This window comes from Ruditapes philippinarum, unplaced genomic scaffold (assembly GCF_026571515.1).
Source record: "Ruditapes philippinarum isolate M1 unplaced genomic scaffold, ASM2657151v2 ctg267_1_1_1_1, whole genome shotgun sequence".
Classification (NCBI taxonomy): Eukaryota; Metazoa; Mollusca; class Bivalvia; order Venerida; family Veneridae; genus Ruditapes; species Ruditapes philippinarum.
The window spans coordinates 410,978-426,706 of record NW_026855002.1 but is presented as its reverse complement, the minus strand read 5'-3'; the positions used below and the strand labels follow the sequence as shown (position 1 = coordinate 426,706).

The window sequence follows — 15,729 nt, the reverse complement described above, 5'->3', positions numbered from 1 at the left end:
CCACTTGTCTAATATAAAATAAACATTTTTATCTATTAACTAAACTAACATGCATCTTAATTACTTTTTGATTGTCTTAATCTTTTAGATTCCTATGTATTTCTGAATATAAAAACATTGAATATAAAATAATCAAAACATCTAACTGCATGAACACAAACTTTCTGTGCTTTGCTAGGGCAGGTCTATATACAGCTTAGACCAGTAAATTCACACTCACTTTTATGTGTCATAAACACATGTCCTGGTACATCTTTCATTCTATCATTTTCTTATAACATGTATAAGTATTCCTTATCATTTAAGTTATTAACATGTTTTAAATGTTAAATTTCATACTGTAATTTTAGTTGATTTTTCTTGTCACTATTTATAAATCTGTCTTTCAATATGTTTTATTTAAGAATTATAAATGTGTGATATTGTTACTTATGTTGTACATGTACAATATTATGGCTTACTGTTAAGAATATGTATAATAGTATAGCTTGCTGTAATGTAGGAAATTTTTGAAAAGGTTGTTAACTTGGATAATATAATCACCAGTTTTGATAAATGCCCTCTTAAATGCCATTTCTAATAATACAATTCATTAAGATAAGATTCTAAAAGTCAGCAAACAGAAACAAGTTTTGTTTGTAAACACAAATGCTCCCCTGACCTAAATTGACTAATGTTTAACAAAGGTCTAGTGAAATTCCCTGAACGTTTGAAAATTTTACCATAAATGTCAAGGTCATTTAGGAGTTGAAGGTTAAATATCAAAGGTCATGTATCAATACATCATAACAATTCTCATTCAGTGGCATAAATGTATCCAAGTATGAAGGTTCTTTGGAGGCCATTAAAATGAAGACATTATTTGAAAGAGTAAAAGTTGTCTGTACAAACAGACATTATCATCGGTACAAACAGACAGATAAACAAAAAATGATCATAATCTATCAACTAAAGCAAAAGTATGAACATTTTCCAATTAAATTTTATAACGTATTAAAAGAAGAAAATATTTACACAATAATTTACAGAATAATATATCCTGTAAGCTTTAAAATATTGCCCTAATATTGTACAGAATCAACTGTATTCTAGAGTTAACTGTATTCTAATACACTATTTAATCTTTCTGATTGCATACACTGGATCGCCAACTTGAACTGTACCGCACACATCTGGTGCCGCGTTGATACCGAACACACACTCGTTGTATTTGTCATATGGGGGCACTGATCCGCGTATCCTGGAAAAAATGATATAAAACATGTGACATTTTTCAATACATGAATAATGAGGCAGGAATCTGAGGCCGAGTGGTTAAGGTTGTTTCCTTCAACTTGCCCATAATCACTTTGGGTTTGAATTCCGGCAGAGACATACAAATATTTCCAGGACTGACAATAACATAAGGGGTAACAATATAATTTTACTGTTGTTTTTTTTTTTATGAATTGAATTTACTTTTTGCTTCAGATAGCTTAATACTTCTTCATCCATTTGGGACTAAACAATTAAAATTTTTGATCTGTAAAGAATAAACAGCCTGGTCAGACTACATTTTATGCATTTTACTGATGAGGAAAGCTATAAACTTTTCGTTCCTGCATTCTGGTTGTTATCACTGCTGCATTTGACCTTACCTTTGCAATGTTTTCAAAGGCTCACCATCCTCACTTTTAACACCTTTCTCTGGATCAACTGTAGTCAACAAACATCTGAAAGTAGACAATACAAGTTGAAAAACAAACCCATCTTCTTTTATTACTTATGGTCATCAAGGTCAGACATGTACAACATTCAAACAATACTGAAATCTTGACTAAACAAGAGCCCGGTTTGAGCCGGGTGATGCTCCCCGAATAGGTTTTGGACACAGAAAGTACACCTCTTGTAGTTTCAGAGTTATGTCCCTGGAAAAAGTTCAAAGTGCAATAATTCCAAAATTAGGCAAGGCAGAGTTACTGTTCTTTGCACTGCACTTCTAATCAATGTGATCTATCAACCTACAAAGTTTCTTGATGATATCTCTTATGATTTCCGAGTTATGTCCCGGACAATTTCAAAAAGTAAAAATAAACAAAGGGCAATAACTCCAGAATTAGGCAAGGCAGAGTTATGATTCTTGTACACTGCACATCTACCCATTGAGATATATCTACCTACAAAGTTTCATGTTGATATCTCTTATAGTTTTACAGCTATGTCCTGGACAAGATTTTTCTAAAGGGGAAGATAATTCAAAAATGAGGCTTAACAGAGTTATGGTTCTTTTGCACTGCACCTCTACTCAATGAGATCTATCTACCTACAATGTTTCATCTTGATATCTCTTATAGTTTTAGAGTTATGTTCCGGACAAAGTTCAAAGTGTTAAAATAAACAAAGGGCAATAACTCCAAAATTAGGACAAAAAGAGTTATTGTTCTTATACACTGCACATCTACCCATTGAGATCTATTCACCTACAAAGTTTCATGTTGATATCTCTTATAGTTTTAGATTTATGCCCCGGACAAGATTTTTCTATAAGGGGAGATAATTAAAAAACCGGGCAAAATAGAGCTATGGTTCTTTGACTCTGCACTCCCCCTCAATGCCCTCTACCACTGTATGAGGTTTCAACAAATTATCTCCACGGGTTTTCAAGTTATGCTCCGGACAAGAAAACGGACGGACAGACGGAAGGACGGACAGACGGACAAGGCACCGACTATATGCTCCCCCGAAATTTTTCGGGGAGCATAAAAAAAGAATGAAATATTGACTTCAAACAAGCCAGAAATCTTGACAACAAATAATACTGAAATATTGACTACAAACGAGCCTGAAATCTTGACTACAAATAATACTAAAATCTTGTCTCAAACAAGACTGAAATTTTGACTACAAATAATACTGAAATCTTGTCTTCAAACAAGCCTGAAATCTTGACAACAAATAATACTGAAATCTTGTCTTCAAACAAGACTGAAATTTTGACTACAAATAATTCTGAAATATTGACTATAAACAAGCCTAAAATCTTGACTACAAATAATACTGAAATATCGACTATAAACAAGCCTGAAATCTTGACAACAAATAATAATGAAATATTGACTACAAACAAGTACAAATAATACTGAAATCTTGTCTTCAAACAAGACTGAAATTTTGACTACAAATAATACTGAAATATTGACTATAAACAAGCCTGAAATCTTGACTACAAAAAATACTGACATATTGACTACAAGCAAGCCTGAAATCTTGACAACAAATAATACTGAAATATTGACTACAAACAAGCCTGAAATCTTGACTACAAATAAAACTGAAATCTTGTCTTCAAACAATACTGAAATATTGACAACAAATAAACTGAAATATTGACTATACTGGTTGGAGAGATAACTCCGACACTAAATCACATATTTTTTGTAATATCTTAATTATCTTCCTGTATATTTTAAATATTGAACCACCTAAATAAAGTTCAGTTCAAAGACTTTACATGACACTACAAAAATTATGTATGAAAATGAGAATTGGTACTTCTTTAAGGTCCTGAATGGGGTATACAAAACATGGTCTTTTTAACCCTCAACAGTAGATAAAGTCGACACTTAAATTTTTAAGTAAAAAATGACAGGAAAATCAGCATCATTAATTCATTTTTACATCTTATATGCTTTATCTATTTTTTGTTGATGTAAAAACAAGTTTTCAAAAATATTTCCAAAGTCAGTGGCCTGTGGTCAATACATTTCTTACTACCTCATTGTAATTTAGTAAAAAGAACGTTTTGAAGCAGTTTTTGCCAACGAAAAGTTTCGGTTAATTGAAAAATATTAAAAAGTTTACCAACTTACAAAAAATCATCATATTCTGTCCTGCTCCTATACTACTAGGTGACCATATGCTTTTTTGTTGAAAAATAAAATTATAAAAATTATATTTATCAAGTGTTGGGGTTATCTATGCGTCGGAGTTATCTCTCCGACCAGTAAACAAGCCGGAAATAGTGGCTACAAATGATACTAAAATCATGTCTTCAAACAATACTGAAATCTTGACAACAAATAATACTGAAATCTTGACTACAAATAATACTGAAATCTTGTCTTCAAACAAGACTGAAATTTTGACTACAAATAATACTGTAATTTTGACTACAAAAGAGCCTCAAATGTCTACTACAAATAATACTGAAATCTTGTCTTGAAACAATACTGAAATTTTCACTACAAATAATACTGTAATTTTGACTACAAACAAGCCTCAAATGTCTACTACAAATAATACTGAAATCTTGTCTTGAAACAATACTGAAATTTTCACTACAAATAATACTGTAATTTTGACTACAAACAAGCCTCAAATGTCTACTACAAATTATACTGAAATCTTGTCTTCAAATAATACTGAAATTTTGACTACAAACAAGACAGAAATCTTTACTACAAATAATACTGAAATCTTGTCTACAAACAAGACTGAAATTTTGACTACAAAACAAGACTGAAATTTTGACTACAAAACAAGACTGAAATTTTGACTACAAAACAAGACTGAAATTTTCACTACAAACAAGACAGAAATCTTTACTACAAAGAATATTGAAATATTTACTACAACAGAGTATGATCTAATGGAATTTTACCAGAAGTTTCTTTAGAAGAGTTAATTCAGAAATATGATAAAGTTACATTTCCAAATTTTTAGCCCATTTATGATAAATATTTTATTTGCAGCCATGCATACCAAAACCTGAATCCAAATAATAAAGTAGTTGTGCAAGAACAAATTGCTATAGATAAAATAGATAAGCTTATACACACAATCAAATCCATTCATGGAACCAACAAGAGATAGTGAGTGTAAATTTTCTTGCTAAAGCAAACAACAAAATCCTTAGATAACTACATTGTAGTTAAGTCAGATGTGTTAACCACTGAGCAACACTGCCATTATTTCTACAATTAACAAATTCTTCATGCCTGCCAATAACATGGTAGAAGTATTGTCATTTTGATTTTCAACCATGTAGTTATTATAATCCTCAGGAATGAACTGGTTCTTGAACCCCAGACCTCAAGCTTAATAGACAGATACTCAATGTTATAACTGAAGGGTTAAGCCAACAGCAAGGTTGCTGGAAGTGGCCCATAACTATATTCACTACACTACACATAAATTTTCCCATCACATAAGGTGCAATAACAATGTTATGCATAAACATATCAGTTTAAAGTATCTACTTGAAGGCATAATAATGTACGTAAAACAATGAACATTAAAGCTGTCATCATGTTTGTTTTTATCACAGGCATGCTAAAAATATCATTTCAGTTCTACTGAAATAAACAGTTTCTTTTTTTTATAATTTTGTTCGGTTTTCGTTGCACCAACACAGTAAAGGTCACTTAGCGACTTTCCAGCATTACTGGTAGAGGAAGACCTCAGATGCCTTTCCGTGCATTATTTTAGGCATGAACGTGCACATGAGTAGAATCACAACATTTCATAAAATAGTTGGAGAGCTTTTTACATAAAAGTCCTTGCTGGGATTTGAACCTAAAGCGGTGAGGGGCAAGTGGTTTGAAGTCAACGACCTTAACCACTCAGCCATGGACGCCCCTAATATGTTTATACAGATCAAAACTCACAAATCTATAGCTTATGAACCCGAGTTTTGTAACTGACACAAACATGTGATTTAAATTAATAACTCACAAACTTATGGTCATGATCTCAATCTATAAATGCTAATGAGGATGGCTTAAAGATAACAGTTAAAGATAACAAACCTGTCACAGGCAGACAAACATCTCATCTGGACTTTGTCTCCTATAATAACCTCCTCCCAACCATCCTAATTAACACAAGTAGTCAATTATTAACCCAAAGATACAAAAACACAGGGATTCATGACTAGGTTGGAAGCAAAGGCATCAGATATATAGAAAGAAACAAATGAAAAATAAAGCTCAAGGAAAATGCAGTAAAGTTAACATTAGAAACAACGCAATGCGACAAAACCAGGTTTTCAATGTTTATGTTTCACAGAAGCTTCATGATCAAGTGCCCTGGTGCATTTTGTCAGCGTTTTGCAATCTGAACATTATTTGGGGACATATTGGCTTTTTAAATTTTTTTACTTATATATTGTATCACATTCCTATAAATTTTCTCCCTAAAATACACGCAAATCTTGAAGTGCGAATAAGCTCAATGGATAGAAAATTCCGTATTATGTCAGTGACATTATTAATACGATACCATATATGGAAGTGCTGGACTATTTTTGATGTTGGTTCCAATTTTAGCTGCGTATAACACATTTAAAAACAGGAACCAAAATTATGGAAGGCGTGGTCAGTTTTGCAAAAATTACATATTCATCCGTCATTTATGAATGACAGCTACATTTCATTTCCTGAAATTACCGATAGAAGTGAAGTATATTGAAACTCCTTTTTACTTAAAATGATAAGGTATATAATAAAAGGAAAATTATGTAGTGGCAGCTTTCTGGGTCCATGTATTTTGCTACTCGCAACGTTGGAAAATACAAAGCCTCAGAAAGCTACTACAACATAATACTCCGTATATATCTATAATTGATGAAAATTAATTTGTATCTTTCATGTTTCTACAGATTTAAAATGCTTATTGTATCTTAAATTAGATACCTATTATTACAAACAATAAACTTCAGAATAAATAAACTTTATTCATAATAATAATCTATTCATTAGATTATAGTAGTATATTATGCTGCTTGATTATTCTGTTTGCTTTGTACAGTTTACTTGTTCATGATTTACTAAATGTATGCATCATTTATTATGCTTTTATATATTATACATTATAATAGCATAGCAGAAAACAGAGCTATCTGTGAGTGACAATGATTTCTTCCCATAACACATCTTTTCCCAAAACTCAAAATTCTAGGCTAAAAATTGCAAAAAAATCTGTCAAAATGTTAGACAGTGTTATAAGAAAGCTTCGATGAAAGTTTAGTCTAAATTGCATGAGAAATGTAGTAGGTTTTAAAAAAACAAACAAAAAAAACCCAAAAAACAACAAAGGGCCATAAATCCATCAAAAATGTTTTAATGGTAAACACTGACAGCACATGTATGTGTCAGGACATGTGATGATAAAGCTCCTGTTGAAGTGTAGAAGAAGTTATGCACAGAAGAAATTGTTAATATACCCGTCATTCAACCTGCCTGCCGAGTCGCCGACAAAACCCAATCTAATAACTAGACTTTTCCTTCAAAAAACCTGGTTAAAAATTGTACCAGTTAAGCAAAGTTAATATATGAATATTAGTGACAAGCAAAGCCTGATGGGAACAGTCTTTTCAATTATAATGCAAAGCATGAAAATTCTTGAGTATTTACACCTTGCAAATGTTTTTTTTTAAATTAGGCCTTTACTTGAAAAATTTACAATCTTATAATCTATAGGAGCAAACATACATGCAGACTAACATAGACAAACAAATAAGTATCATACTTGGTTGAATTTCGAAAGATTTAAGAAAGAAAAAGCTTTATACATTGTAATTTATAACTTCTGAAAAAGCAATCTTTAAAGCAGGATTCACAATGCCTATTCCATTCGACAAGCACCCTAATTTATTGAGATGCTATGAGATGCATAGACTCTTGTAATTCAAGCCCATTTAGTCGCCATTTATGATCAAGCAGGGATAAACTGTGACTGCAATTCTTATGCCTCAACCTTTAAAAGCAACACCTCAGCCACAAGGGCTCTTATTTTATAAGATATACACGTACCTACAGAAAATAGTATAGATTTATCGACACAAAATTTTCAAATCAAACTTTCAGCAACAAGTGGAAACAACAAACAGAAAAATGTGCTAATATGCATGCATGCCACATTAATATATCACGGATTTCATTGAATAAGACGACTAGCAAGGTTACATTATAAATGACCGCCAGCATGACAAACTGACCCTTGATTCAAATGATGTCAAAAGACATTAATGTTGTGGTTGATGTTAAAAACAAAAATCTGAACCACACTTGAGATGTTTAACAATTAACAGGAAAGGATAAATAATTGCCATGGTTATTCATCACTTTAAGAGCTAAACAAGGAGCGCCACTATGCGATGAAAACCAGGTTTTCAACAATCAAGTTTTGATGTGACAGCAATCAATAGGTCAAACCAATTGAGAAGAAGCTGAAAATTCTATTGTAAGCAAATGACCTTGACCTTGCTCCCAGATATCTAAGTGGCAATCCAAAGCTGCCACACAGCAAGTTCAGTGTCAAAAGGTCAAAGCAAACTCAAGTTATTACATGAAAACTGAATTTATTACATGAAAACTGAATACATTAACCTTGATCACTGACACCTGGGTAGCAATCCAAAGCTGCATCTTGATATAAGCTATCCATTTACCAAGTTTGGTGTCAATTGGCCAAAGCAAACTCAAGTAATTGAGCGCAAACTGAATTTCTATTTTTAGTAACACTGACCTTGACCTTGATCTCAGACACCTGGGTAACAATCCAAAGCTGCCTCTTGATATAAGCAACCTACACACCAAGTTTGGTGTCAATAGACCAAAGCAAACATAAGTTATTGAGCGAAATCAAAAAGTTGATGTCTGCCCACTGACTTCGGCATTACAATAACCCGGTTTTCGTTGAAAACCTGGTTAAAAACAAATATATGTCCGTTAAAAAAGAATTCATGACATTAAAGGCTGTTTACTCATGCCAGTAGTCATGTTGTTTTGTATAAAGCAGAAAATGGGAAATATAAACAATGATTTGTTTTATACATGTTAATAATGAAATTTTGAGTTTTATATATACTGTTAATGCCATTACCTGTGTCCATGTATCTTTGATATACTAGTAAATGATCTCAAAATTTGTAACTTACCTTTAAAATGGCTAAAATCTTAAATTTCCAGACAACAATGGAAAATTTCCACCGATGCATCTGTAAGCAAGACATTCTCATTGCTTACCAGTTTTCATGTAAACCATTATGTAACTTTCAGGTTTCCATGTGAACCATCTGTAACTTGCAAGTTTCTATATAAACCATCTGTAACTTAACAGTTTCATTGTAAACCAACAGTCTGTAACTTGCAGGTTTCCATGTTTACCATCTGTAATTTACAGGTTTCCATGTAAATCATTTGTAACTTGCCAGTTTTTATGTAAGCCATCTGTCACCAGTTTCATTGTTAACCTTCTGTAACTTAAACAATTTCATTGCAAACCATCTGTAACTTGCAGATTTCCATGTAAAGCATTAATTTTGTAACTTGCCAGTTTCTATATAAGCCATCTGTCACTAGTTTCATTGCAAACCATCTGTAGCTTAAAAAGTTTCATTGTAAACCATCTGTAACTTGCCAATTTTATTGCCATCCATCTAGTACAAGTTTCATTGTAAACCATTTGTAACTAACCACGGAAGCCATTAGTTTAAGTTACTTACCAGCTCCATGTATACCATTCATACCATTTTCCATTTAAAATTGTTACTTACCAACTTCCATGAAAATCATTTGTTTCAAGTTTTTGGTAAATTATCTGTAAATTAAGCCTTTCTTTCTCTTCTTTCTTGTTTTAACAATGAAGTTAAAAACTCTACCTTGAACAGGCATCCAGACATCTCATTTGTACATCTTCTCCAATCAAAATTTCTTCCCAGGTGTCCTTAATGGCGTAGAGGAAAAGTTTTTCTATCAAGCACATGAATGTATGATATGCAGGTTTAATGAACATAATGTGTGATATTATTTCATAAACATACAGAATGATTTGAAATCATTCAAGATCTTTTTCTTTATTTTCTGTACTTAATTAAAGGGACACCACTAAAAATAGCACAAAAATATGACTTTCAACTTGTTTTTGAGTATATTTCCTCATTGTTCATGCTGATATTTGTAAGAATTTTAAATTTACAATTTTAGTCTCTGGACCTCAGTGGAGTTCCTTTAATGCAGGATTTTTTATGTTAATGCCAAATTGTTATTTCCAACCACAATTTATTATAAATTTGATATACAGTTCTAAGAATGACACAATGTTGTGATTTTACCAATCTCATTAAAATCAGGGCTGCGTTTCATGGAGAGTCCTAAGTCTTAAGTTTGTCTTAAGATAAAAATTGTGACAATTTTGCGTTTCAAAGAAAGTCTTTAAAAAGGTCCTAACTTATGACTCCTATATTTATGACCAAAAACAGTCCTAAGTCTAGGAGTGTTTTAAAGGTATCTTAAGATTGTCCTAAGTTAAACCACTCAAAAATCAAACAATTTTTTGTTGAATTTTGTTTTGAAAACTATCTAGAATGATAGATAATGGTCTAACTAAGAAAATAAATCCGAACACCAATATCTTTAATTCAGTCATTAACGCTGTACAGACGTTTAAAGAGTTGTTTACATGACGTCACAATGTAGCGCCAAATATCGCGTGCAAAACAAGACGCATCTATAAATAATAATATTACTGCGCGCTGTACATCGTAACCATTTTTTTACTATGAAATTAAATAAAACGGTTATTTTATCGTTTTTCTTGAAATGTGGTATATATTTTCACTCAACAGGATAAGAGGGCAATACATTACTTTTTATACTTGATATTATCAATTACATAGTAAATCCAATCCGGGATTATGCGCGTGCCATTGTATTTTGTAACTTTTTTCAGGAGAGCGAATTGGTCACAAGTCTTAAGTTTAAGACAAAAGATAGGACAGTTACTTGAAACGGTCTTAAGTGCAAAAACTTTTTCTCCTAAAGTTGGTCATAAGTCCTAGGATTTAGGATAAACTTAGGACTCTCCATGAAACGCAGCCCAGATCATCCCTTCCGCTTTGTTACTCTTAGCTACCTAGCGAAGGGTAGTGGAAACAGTTAGGATATAATTTTAATGAGATTGTGATTTTACTGAACATTGTATCATATGATAAAAAGTCTTTTGAATCTTTTTCAAAAGTGGAATGACAATGATAGAATTGCAGTTTTATATCAAATCTGTAAAGTAATTCCTTTCATCTAATAGACTCATTGCTTACATATAGCAAACATATACGACACTGTAGGCAGAATCTATCTGTGAGAAATACTGTTATAAAAATCTGATCGTCAAGAAATAGTAATTTGTAATTTGTATTTGTATTTAAAGGGACTCCTTTATATTTTTTGGCATGACTGGACTGGAAATAATTTTTTTGAGAATGATGTTCCATTTGATATAGGTCTAGACCTATATCTTGTGTGCAATGCAATTTATTCCGAGTATATTTCTCAAGTACCTTTCGCATATCTTATTGTTTTAAATGCCCCCAATTGATCTATGTCAGAAATTTAAATTTTGTGTTTTTAGGCTTTTGGACCTCAGAAGAGTTAATTTTAAATTACTTAAAATGAAAATTATTTTCAAAATAAAGAAATATGATTTCACACACTTTTTACTGTAGTGCAATTGACTTGCATGATGAATGCGAGAGTATGTTTATGAAACATTTAAATGATATCACATTGCTTTTTAACAGGTTCACTAGCAGACTAACAAATAACTTTCACATGTAGCAATTTCTCTGGTATATTCTTGATTATAAATAAAGCATGAGGTATTAACAATAAGCAAGGAACACAGAGGTGAATCTTTCATCCAATTATTTCAGAAAATACAAGTACAATTACATGTAATCTGGGATGTACTATAACATCGTATTGTATGTTCCAGATGTAATGCATAATTTACTTTGTGATTTATTTTCAAAATTTACAACTTTAAAAATTATTTTTTGTCTTACTTCATATCTAAAGCAGAATTTTAGCATTAAAAGAAGAATTTAAACATCAAAAGACTGAAAAATAATTTTATATCTCTATATATGTATTTCTGTATGGAAAGTTTATTCATTCATAAATTATCAAATTTTTTACATACTGTCCATTATTCATGTTAAGAAAATATAAACATAAGACATATATACCTCTTCAAATGCATCTGTACCGTCAATAACAATGTTTGGACGGAAACTTTTCATAGTTAGAGGTTTCTTCAGTTGTTTGTTAAGAGCTTCTAGCGATGCAGTGGTCAGGAATAGATAGGTCGCCCAGTCCGCATACCCTGACTGTAAAAACATGCATCATTATTATAATAATCATTATCATATGATCTAAATATAGCTGCAATCTCATTAGTCAGAACAGTAGTCAACAGAACTTTTTATAGAATCACTAAGTGAAGTATCATATTCACTGGCTGAATTGGATTTTCCCAGTCAAAGTTGAAGGTCTTGGATATTGACCAATTATGCTAGCAAATAAGTTTGTGAAGTGTCAACCACTTCCTTTCAGTAGTTTTGGAGATAACAATTTGCAAGCAAAAACTTAACCGAAGTGTGACACTAATGCGAATGTCTGGGAGAATACAATAGCTCTCCCTATTCTTTGAATAGTCAAGCTTAAAAACAGCAAAACGTCTTACATAGTCTGTTTCAAGTGTCCTTGTAAACCATGGCTTTGTTTCATTTATAAATTTTCTTCTCTCCAGGTCAGGAGAACAAAACACAATTCTACAGCCTGGTTTTCCCAGGTATTTAGAAATCCATTGTCCAGCTGCATCCCCACAGTCTAAACCTTGTGTGTTACAGTCCCAAACTCTGTAATATATTTTCATTAAATAATCATAACTGGTTAAAAACAGAATTGAAGCAAAATTACTGGTACAAATGAATATAATTTATGACCTACTGAAATGGCAAAATGACATGAGTTTGTATTATCATATATAATGACATGAAATTGTGTTCAAATTCATACTAGTAAGAAAAGTTTCATAACAGCAAAAATAATGGACTAAAACCTTTTAATAAAATCTTATTATTATTATTATCGTATAAGTTTCAAAACTTAGAATATATGAAATATAAACACGAGGGAATAATACTAAATAACACCAGAATATATCTATAATTGTATCGTCTATCACAAGAATATAATGTTAAAAGTAGATTATTGTATCAATCAATTCAATAGGACCCCAACAGAAGGCACCATGCAAAGATTCTGTCAGCAATGTTTGAAGTAACCCTGACTTTAAGTGTCAGAGAAGTAGATGTCTAAGTGTTGAACGGCACCAGACATACAAAGCATCAATCTATCATTTACCCTTATAATGCCAAATATCTTAAATGGACTTAACCATTTTTCGATCTGGAAAAGACCAATCATCATTTTAAAGAAAAATTTAAAAATTCATACTGACTCAACAGTGAACAGTGCTAACCATGATCAGATGGCATGGATGTGCTGGTTGATCTTAGTCTGCACTGGTTGCAAGGGTAAAATCTATTGCCAGCAGACTATTAGAGTCCCGCATCTCCATTGACTGAAAGCTAAATTTACATAAATATGCAACAAGTAAAACTTACGCCACTTTGGATAAATTGTATCTTGTCTTCTGAATGTTTGAACTCAATTTTAGAGGTACCATTCCTGGCGCACTTAGTTCAATCTCCGTCCCCATAACTTTTACTGAAATCAATGCCATTGTAGGCTCCTGCCTCTGTGACAAGAAACGCCCATTGTCTCTTGTTACCATGAAATGCCTATCAAAATATGGAAATAATAACATTTTATGATACATCTTACAGTTTTGGGAGACAAAACCTGAATCAATTATTTTGTCATGTGTATACTTATGAGTAAACATTATTTGCTTCTGATACTTTACGTTTTGTTATAAAACTAATTATGGTTTGAAATGAAAAAAAAAAACTTCAGACACTTTAATTAAATTGCAGAGGCATAAGAAGCTCCTAAAATAGAAAATTTTCCGATCTTGACCCACAATCCCTTGCACGAGTTTAATTGGCTCTTTAAAGTGATCAATTTCCACCTTCTTGTTTTACGTAATAAAATTTGTTTAAATTCTCATCTATTCATGAGAATCGAATAATTCATATCCTCTCTTTTTTTTTTTTTTTTTTTTTTTTTTTACATCTTTGCAACTTCTTTCTTCTTTTTGCTTCTTCTTTACAATACCATATTATGGTAATCAAAAGAAGTAACAAAAAGTAATTTCAAAAATGTAAACAAAACAAATTTTAGATAACATGGCGTCGTACATATAGGTAAATTTTCTCTTGTCTAACATGATCTCAGAAAATCTCACAAAATGTGAACATGCGAGATAATACAGATTTTAAGTGTATGGAGTCTAGTGTTTTTTTTCACCAAAATATTCAGCGAAATTCGGCCCCATTCCCCCTTCAAAATAGTATGTTTTTCCCCCCTCAAAGCAGAAATTTCCCCCTTAACGGCAGCCCAAATTTGCCTGCAATGAATATCATTTTATTTTGCAACTAACTGCCGAAAATTGTTTTATTTTATGCCTGTAAGACTAACTGTTAAGCAAGGTTGTTTACAAATCGTTCTCTGGTAGGTAAGGTAGCTACTTCCGGCGTCCCAACAAGTTTAACATGCGACGCGTCGATACTTTAGATTCGTATATTAAAACAAGAGGGCCATGATGGCCTTAAAGTCGCTCACCTGTATATAGGCCCAAGGAGCGGGGCCAGTTTAAACCCCAGGGCTTTTATTTGAACAAACTTGGTAGACACCCATTAGAAGATGTTTCATGCTAAACATCTAAGGTCTAGCTTGTTGGGTTCTTTAAAAGAAGATTTTTTCAAGTTTTTTTCTTTACATATATAGTTAAAAACAATGACACACCTGAGGCAGGGCTAGTTTTGACCCCAGGGCTTTTATTTGAACAATCTTTGTAGACACTTACTAGACAATGTTTCATGCTTAATATCTGAACTCTAGCTATTCAGGATTTTTCAAAGAAGATTTTTAAGTTTTTGCTATAAACATATAAGGAAAATCAATGTCCCCTGGGACGGGGCCAATTTTGACCCCAGGGCTTTTATTTGAACAAACTTTGTAGACACTCACTAGAAGATGCTTCGTGCTTAATATCTAAACTCTAGCTATTTGTTGTTTTTTTCAAAGAAGATTTTTTAAGTTTTTGCTATACACATATAAGGAAAATGAATGACCCCCGGGGTGGGGCCAATTTTGACCCCAGGGCTTTTATTTGAACAAACTTGGTAGACACTCACTAGAAGATGTTTCATGCTTAGTATCTAAACTCTAGCTCTGCATTCTTTATAAGAAATTTTTTTAAGTTTTTACTATATGCATATAGGGAAAATCAATGACCCCCTGGGGCGGGGACCAATTTTGACCCCAGGGCTTTTATTTGAACAAACTTGGTAGACACCCATTAGATGTTTCATGCCAAATATCTAAGCTCTAGCTCTTTGGGTTCTTTAAAAGAAGATTTTTTTAAGTTTTTTCTTTTGGTTGCCATTGGCAACCAGAGTTCTGCATGGAATGGAATTCTTTGAACAACTTTGTTAAGGCTTCACACAAGGAACATCCCTGTGAAGTTTCATTTTGATCTGCCTTATGGTTTCAGAGGAGATGTCGTTTTAAAAGTGTGAACGGACAACATACGACGGACAAAGAGTGATCCTAATAGCTCACCCTGAGCATATGCTCAGGTGAGCTAAAAAGCAACATATTTTAAACTTGTGTTGCAAGAGCTGCTCCCCTTTTCTACCGAAAAGAAAACAATATAAAACTAGAAATGTGTCCATAGGACACGAGTGCCCCCACCGCGCCACTGTTCTGTCAATCTTATGAC

The 15,729-nt window shown here is 32.4% G+C and overlaps 1 protein-coding gene across 3 annotated transcripts in view; it reads right to left on the bottom strand.

The window, feature by feature from the left end:
* Window positions 1-282: 282 nt before the first annotated feature.
* The window catches only part of LOC132741785 (mitochondrial amidoxime reducing component 2-like), a 19,579-nt gene continuing 4,132 nt past the window's right edge, over window positions 283-15,729 (bottom strand). Inside the window, exons 3-9 of one of the 3 annotated variants that reach the window (XR_009627332.1) lie at window positions 13,448-13,624; window positions 12,502-12,676; window positions 12,005-12,145; window positions 9,641-9,705; window positions 5,787-5,851; window positions 1,638-1,712; window positions 1,176-1,240 (exon numbers count right to left, since the gene is read on the bottom strand). Coding sequence is in view for 2 of the 3 variants with exons in the window: in XM_060730053.1 (XP_060586036.1) it covers window positions 1,114-1,240; window positions 1,638-1,712; window positions 9,641-9,705; window positions 12,005-12,145; window positions 12,502-12,676; window positions 13,448-13,624 (760 nt within the window). In the remaining variant the exon portion in view is untranslated. Of the gene's footprint in view, window positions 1,241-1,637; window positions 1,713-5,786; window positions 5,852-9,640; window positions 9,706-12,004; window positions 12,146-12,501; window positions 12,677-13,447; window positions 13,625-15,729 lie in introns of all 3 variants that reach the window. The other 2 variants (XM_060730053.1, XM_060730052.1) reach the window with 2 other exon arrangements.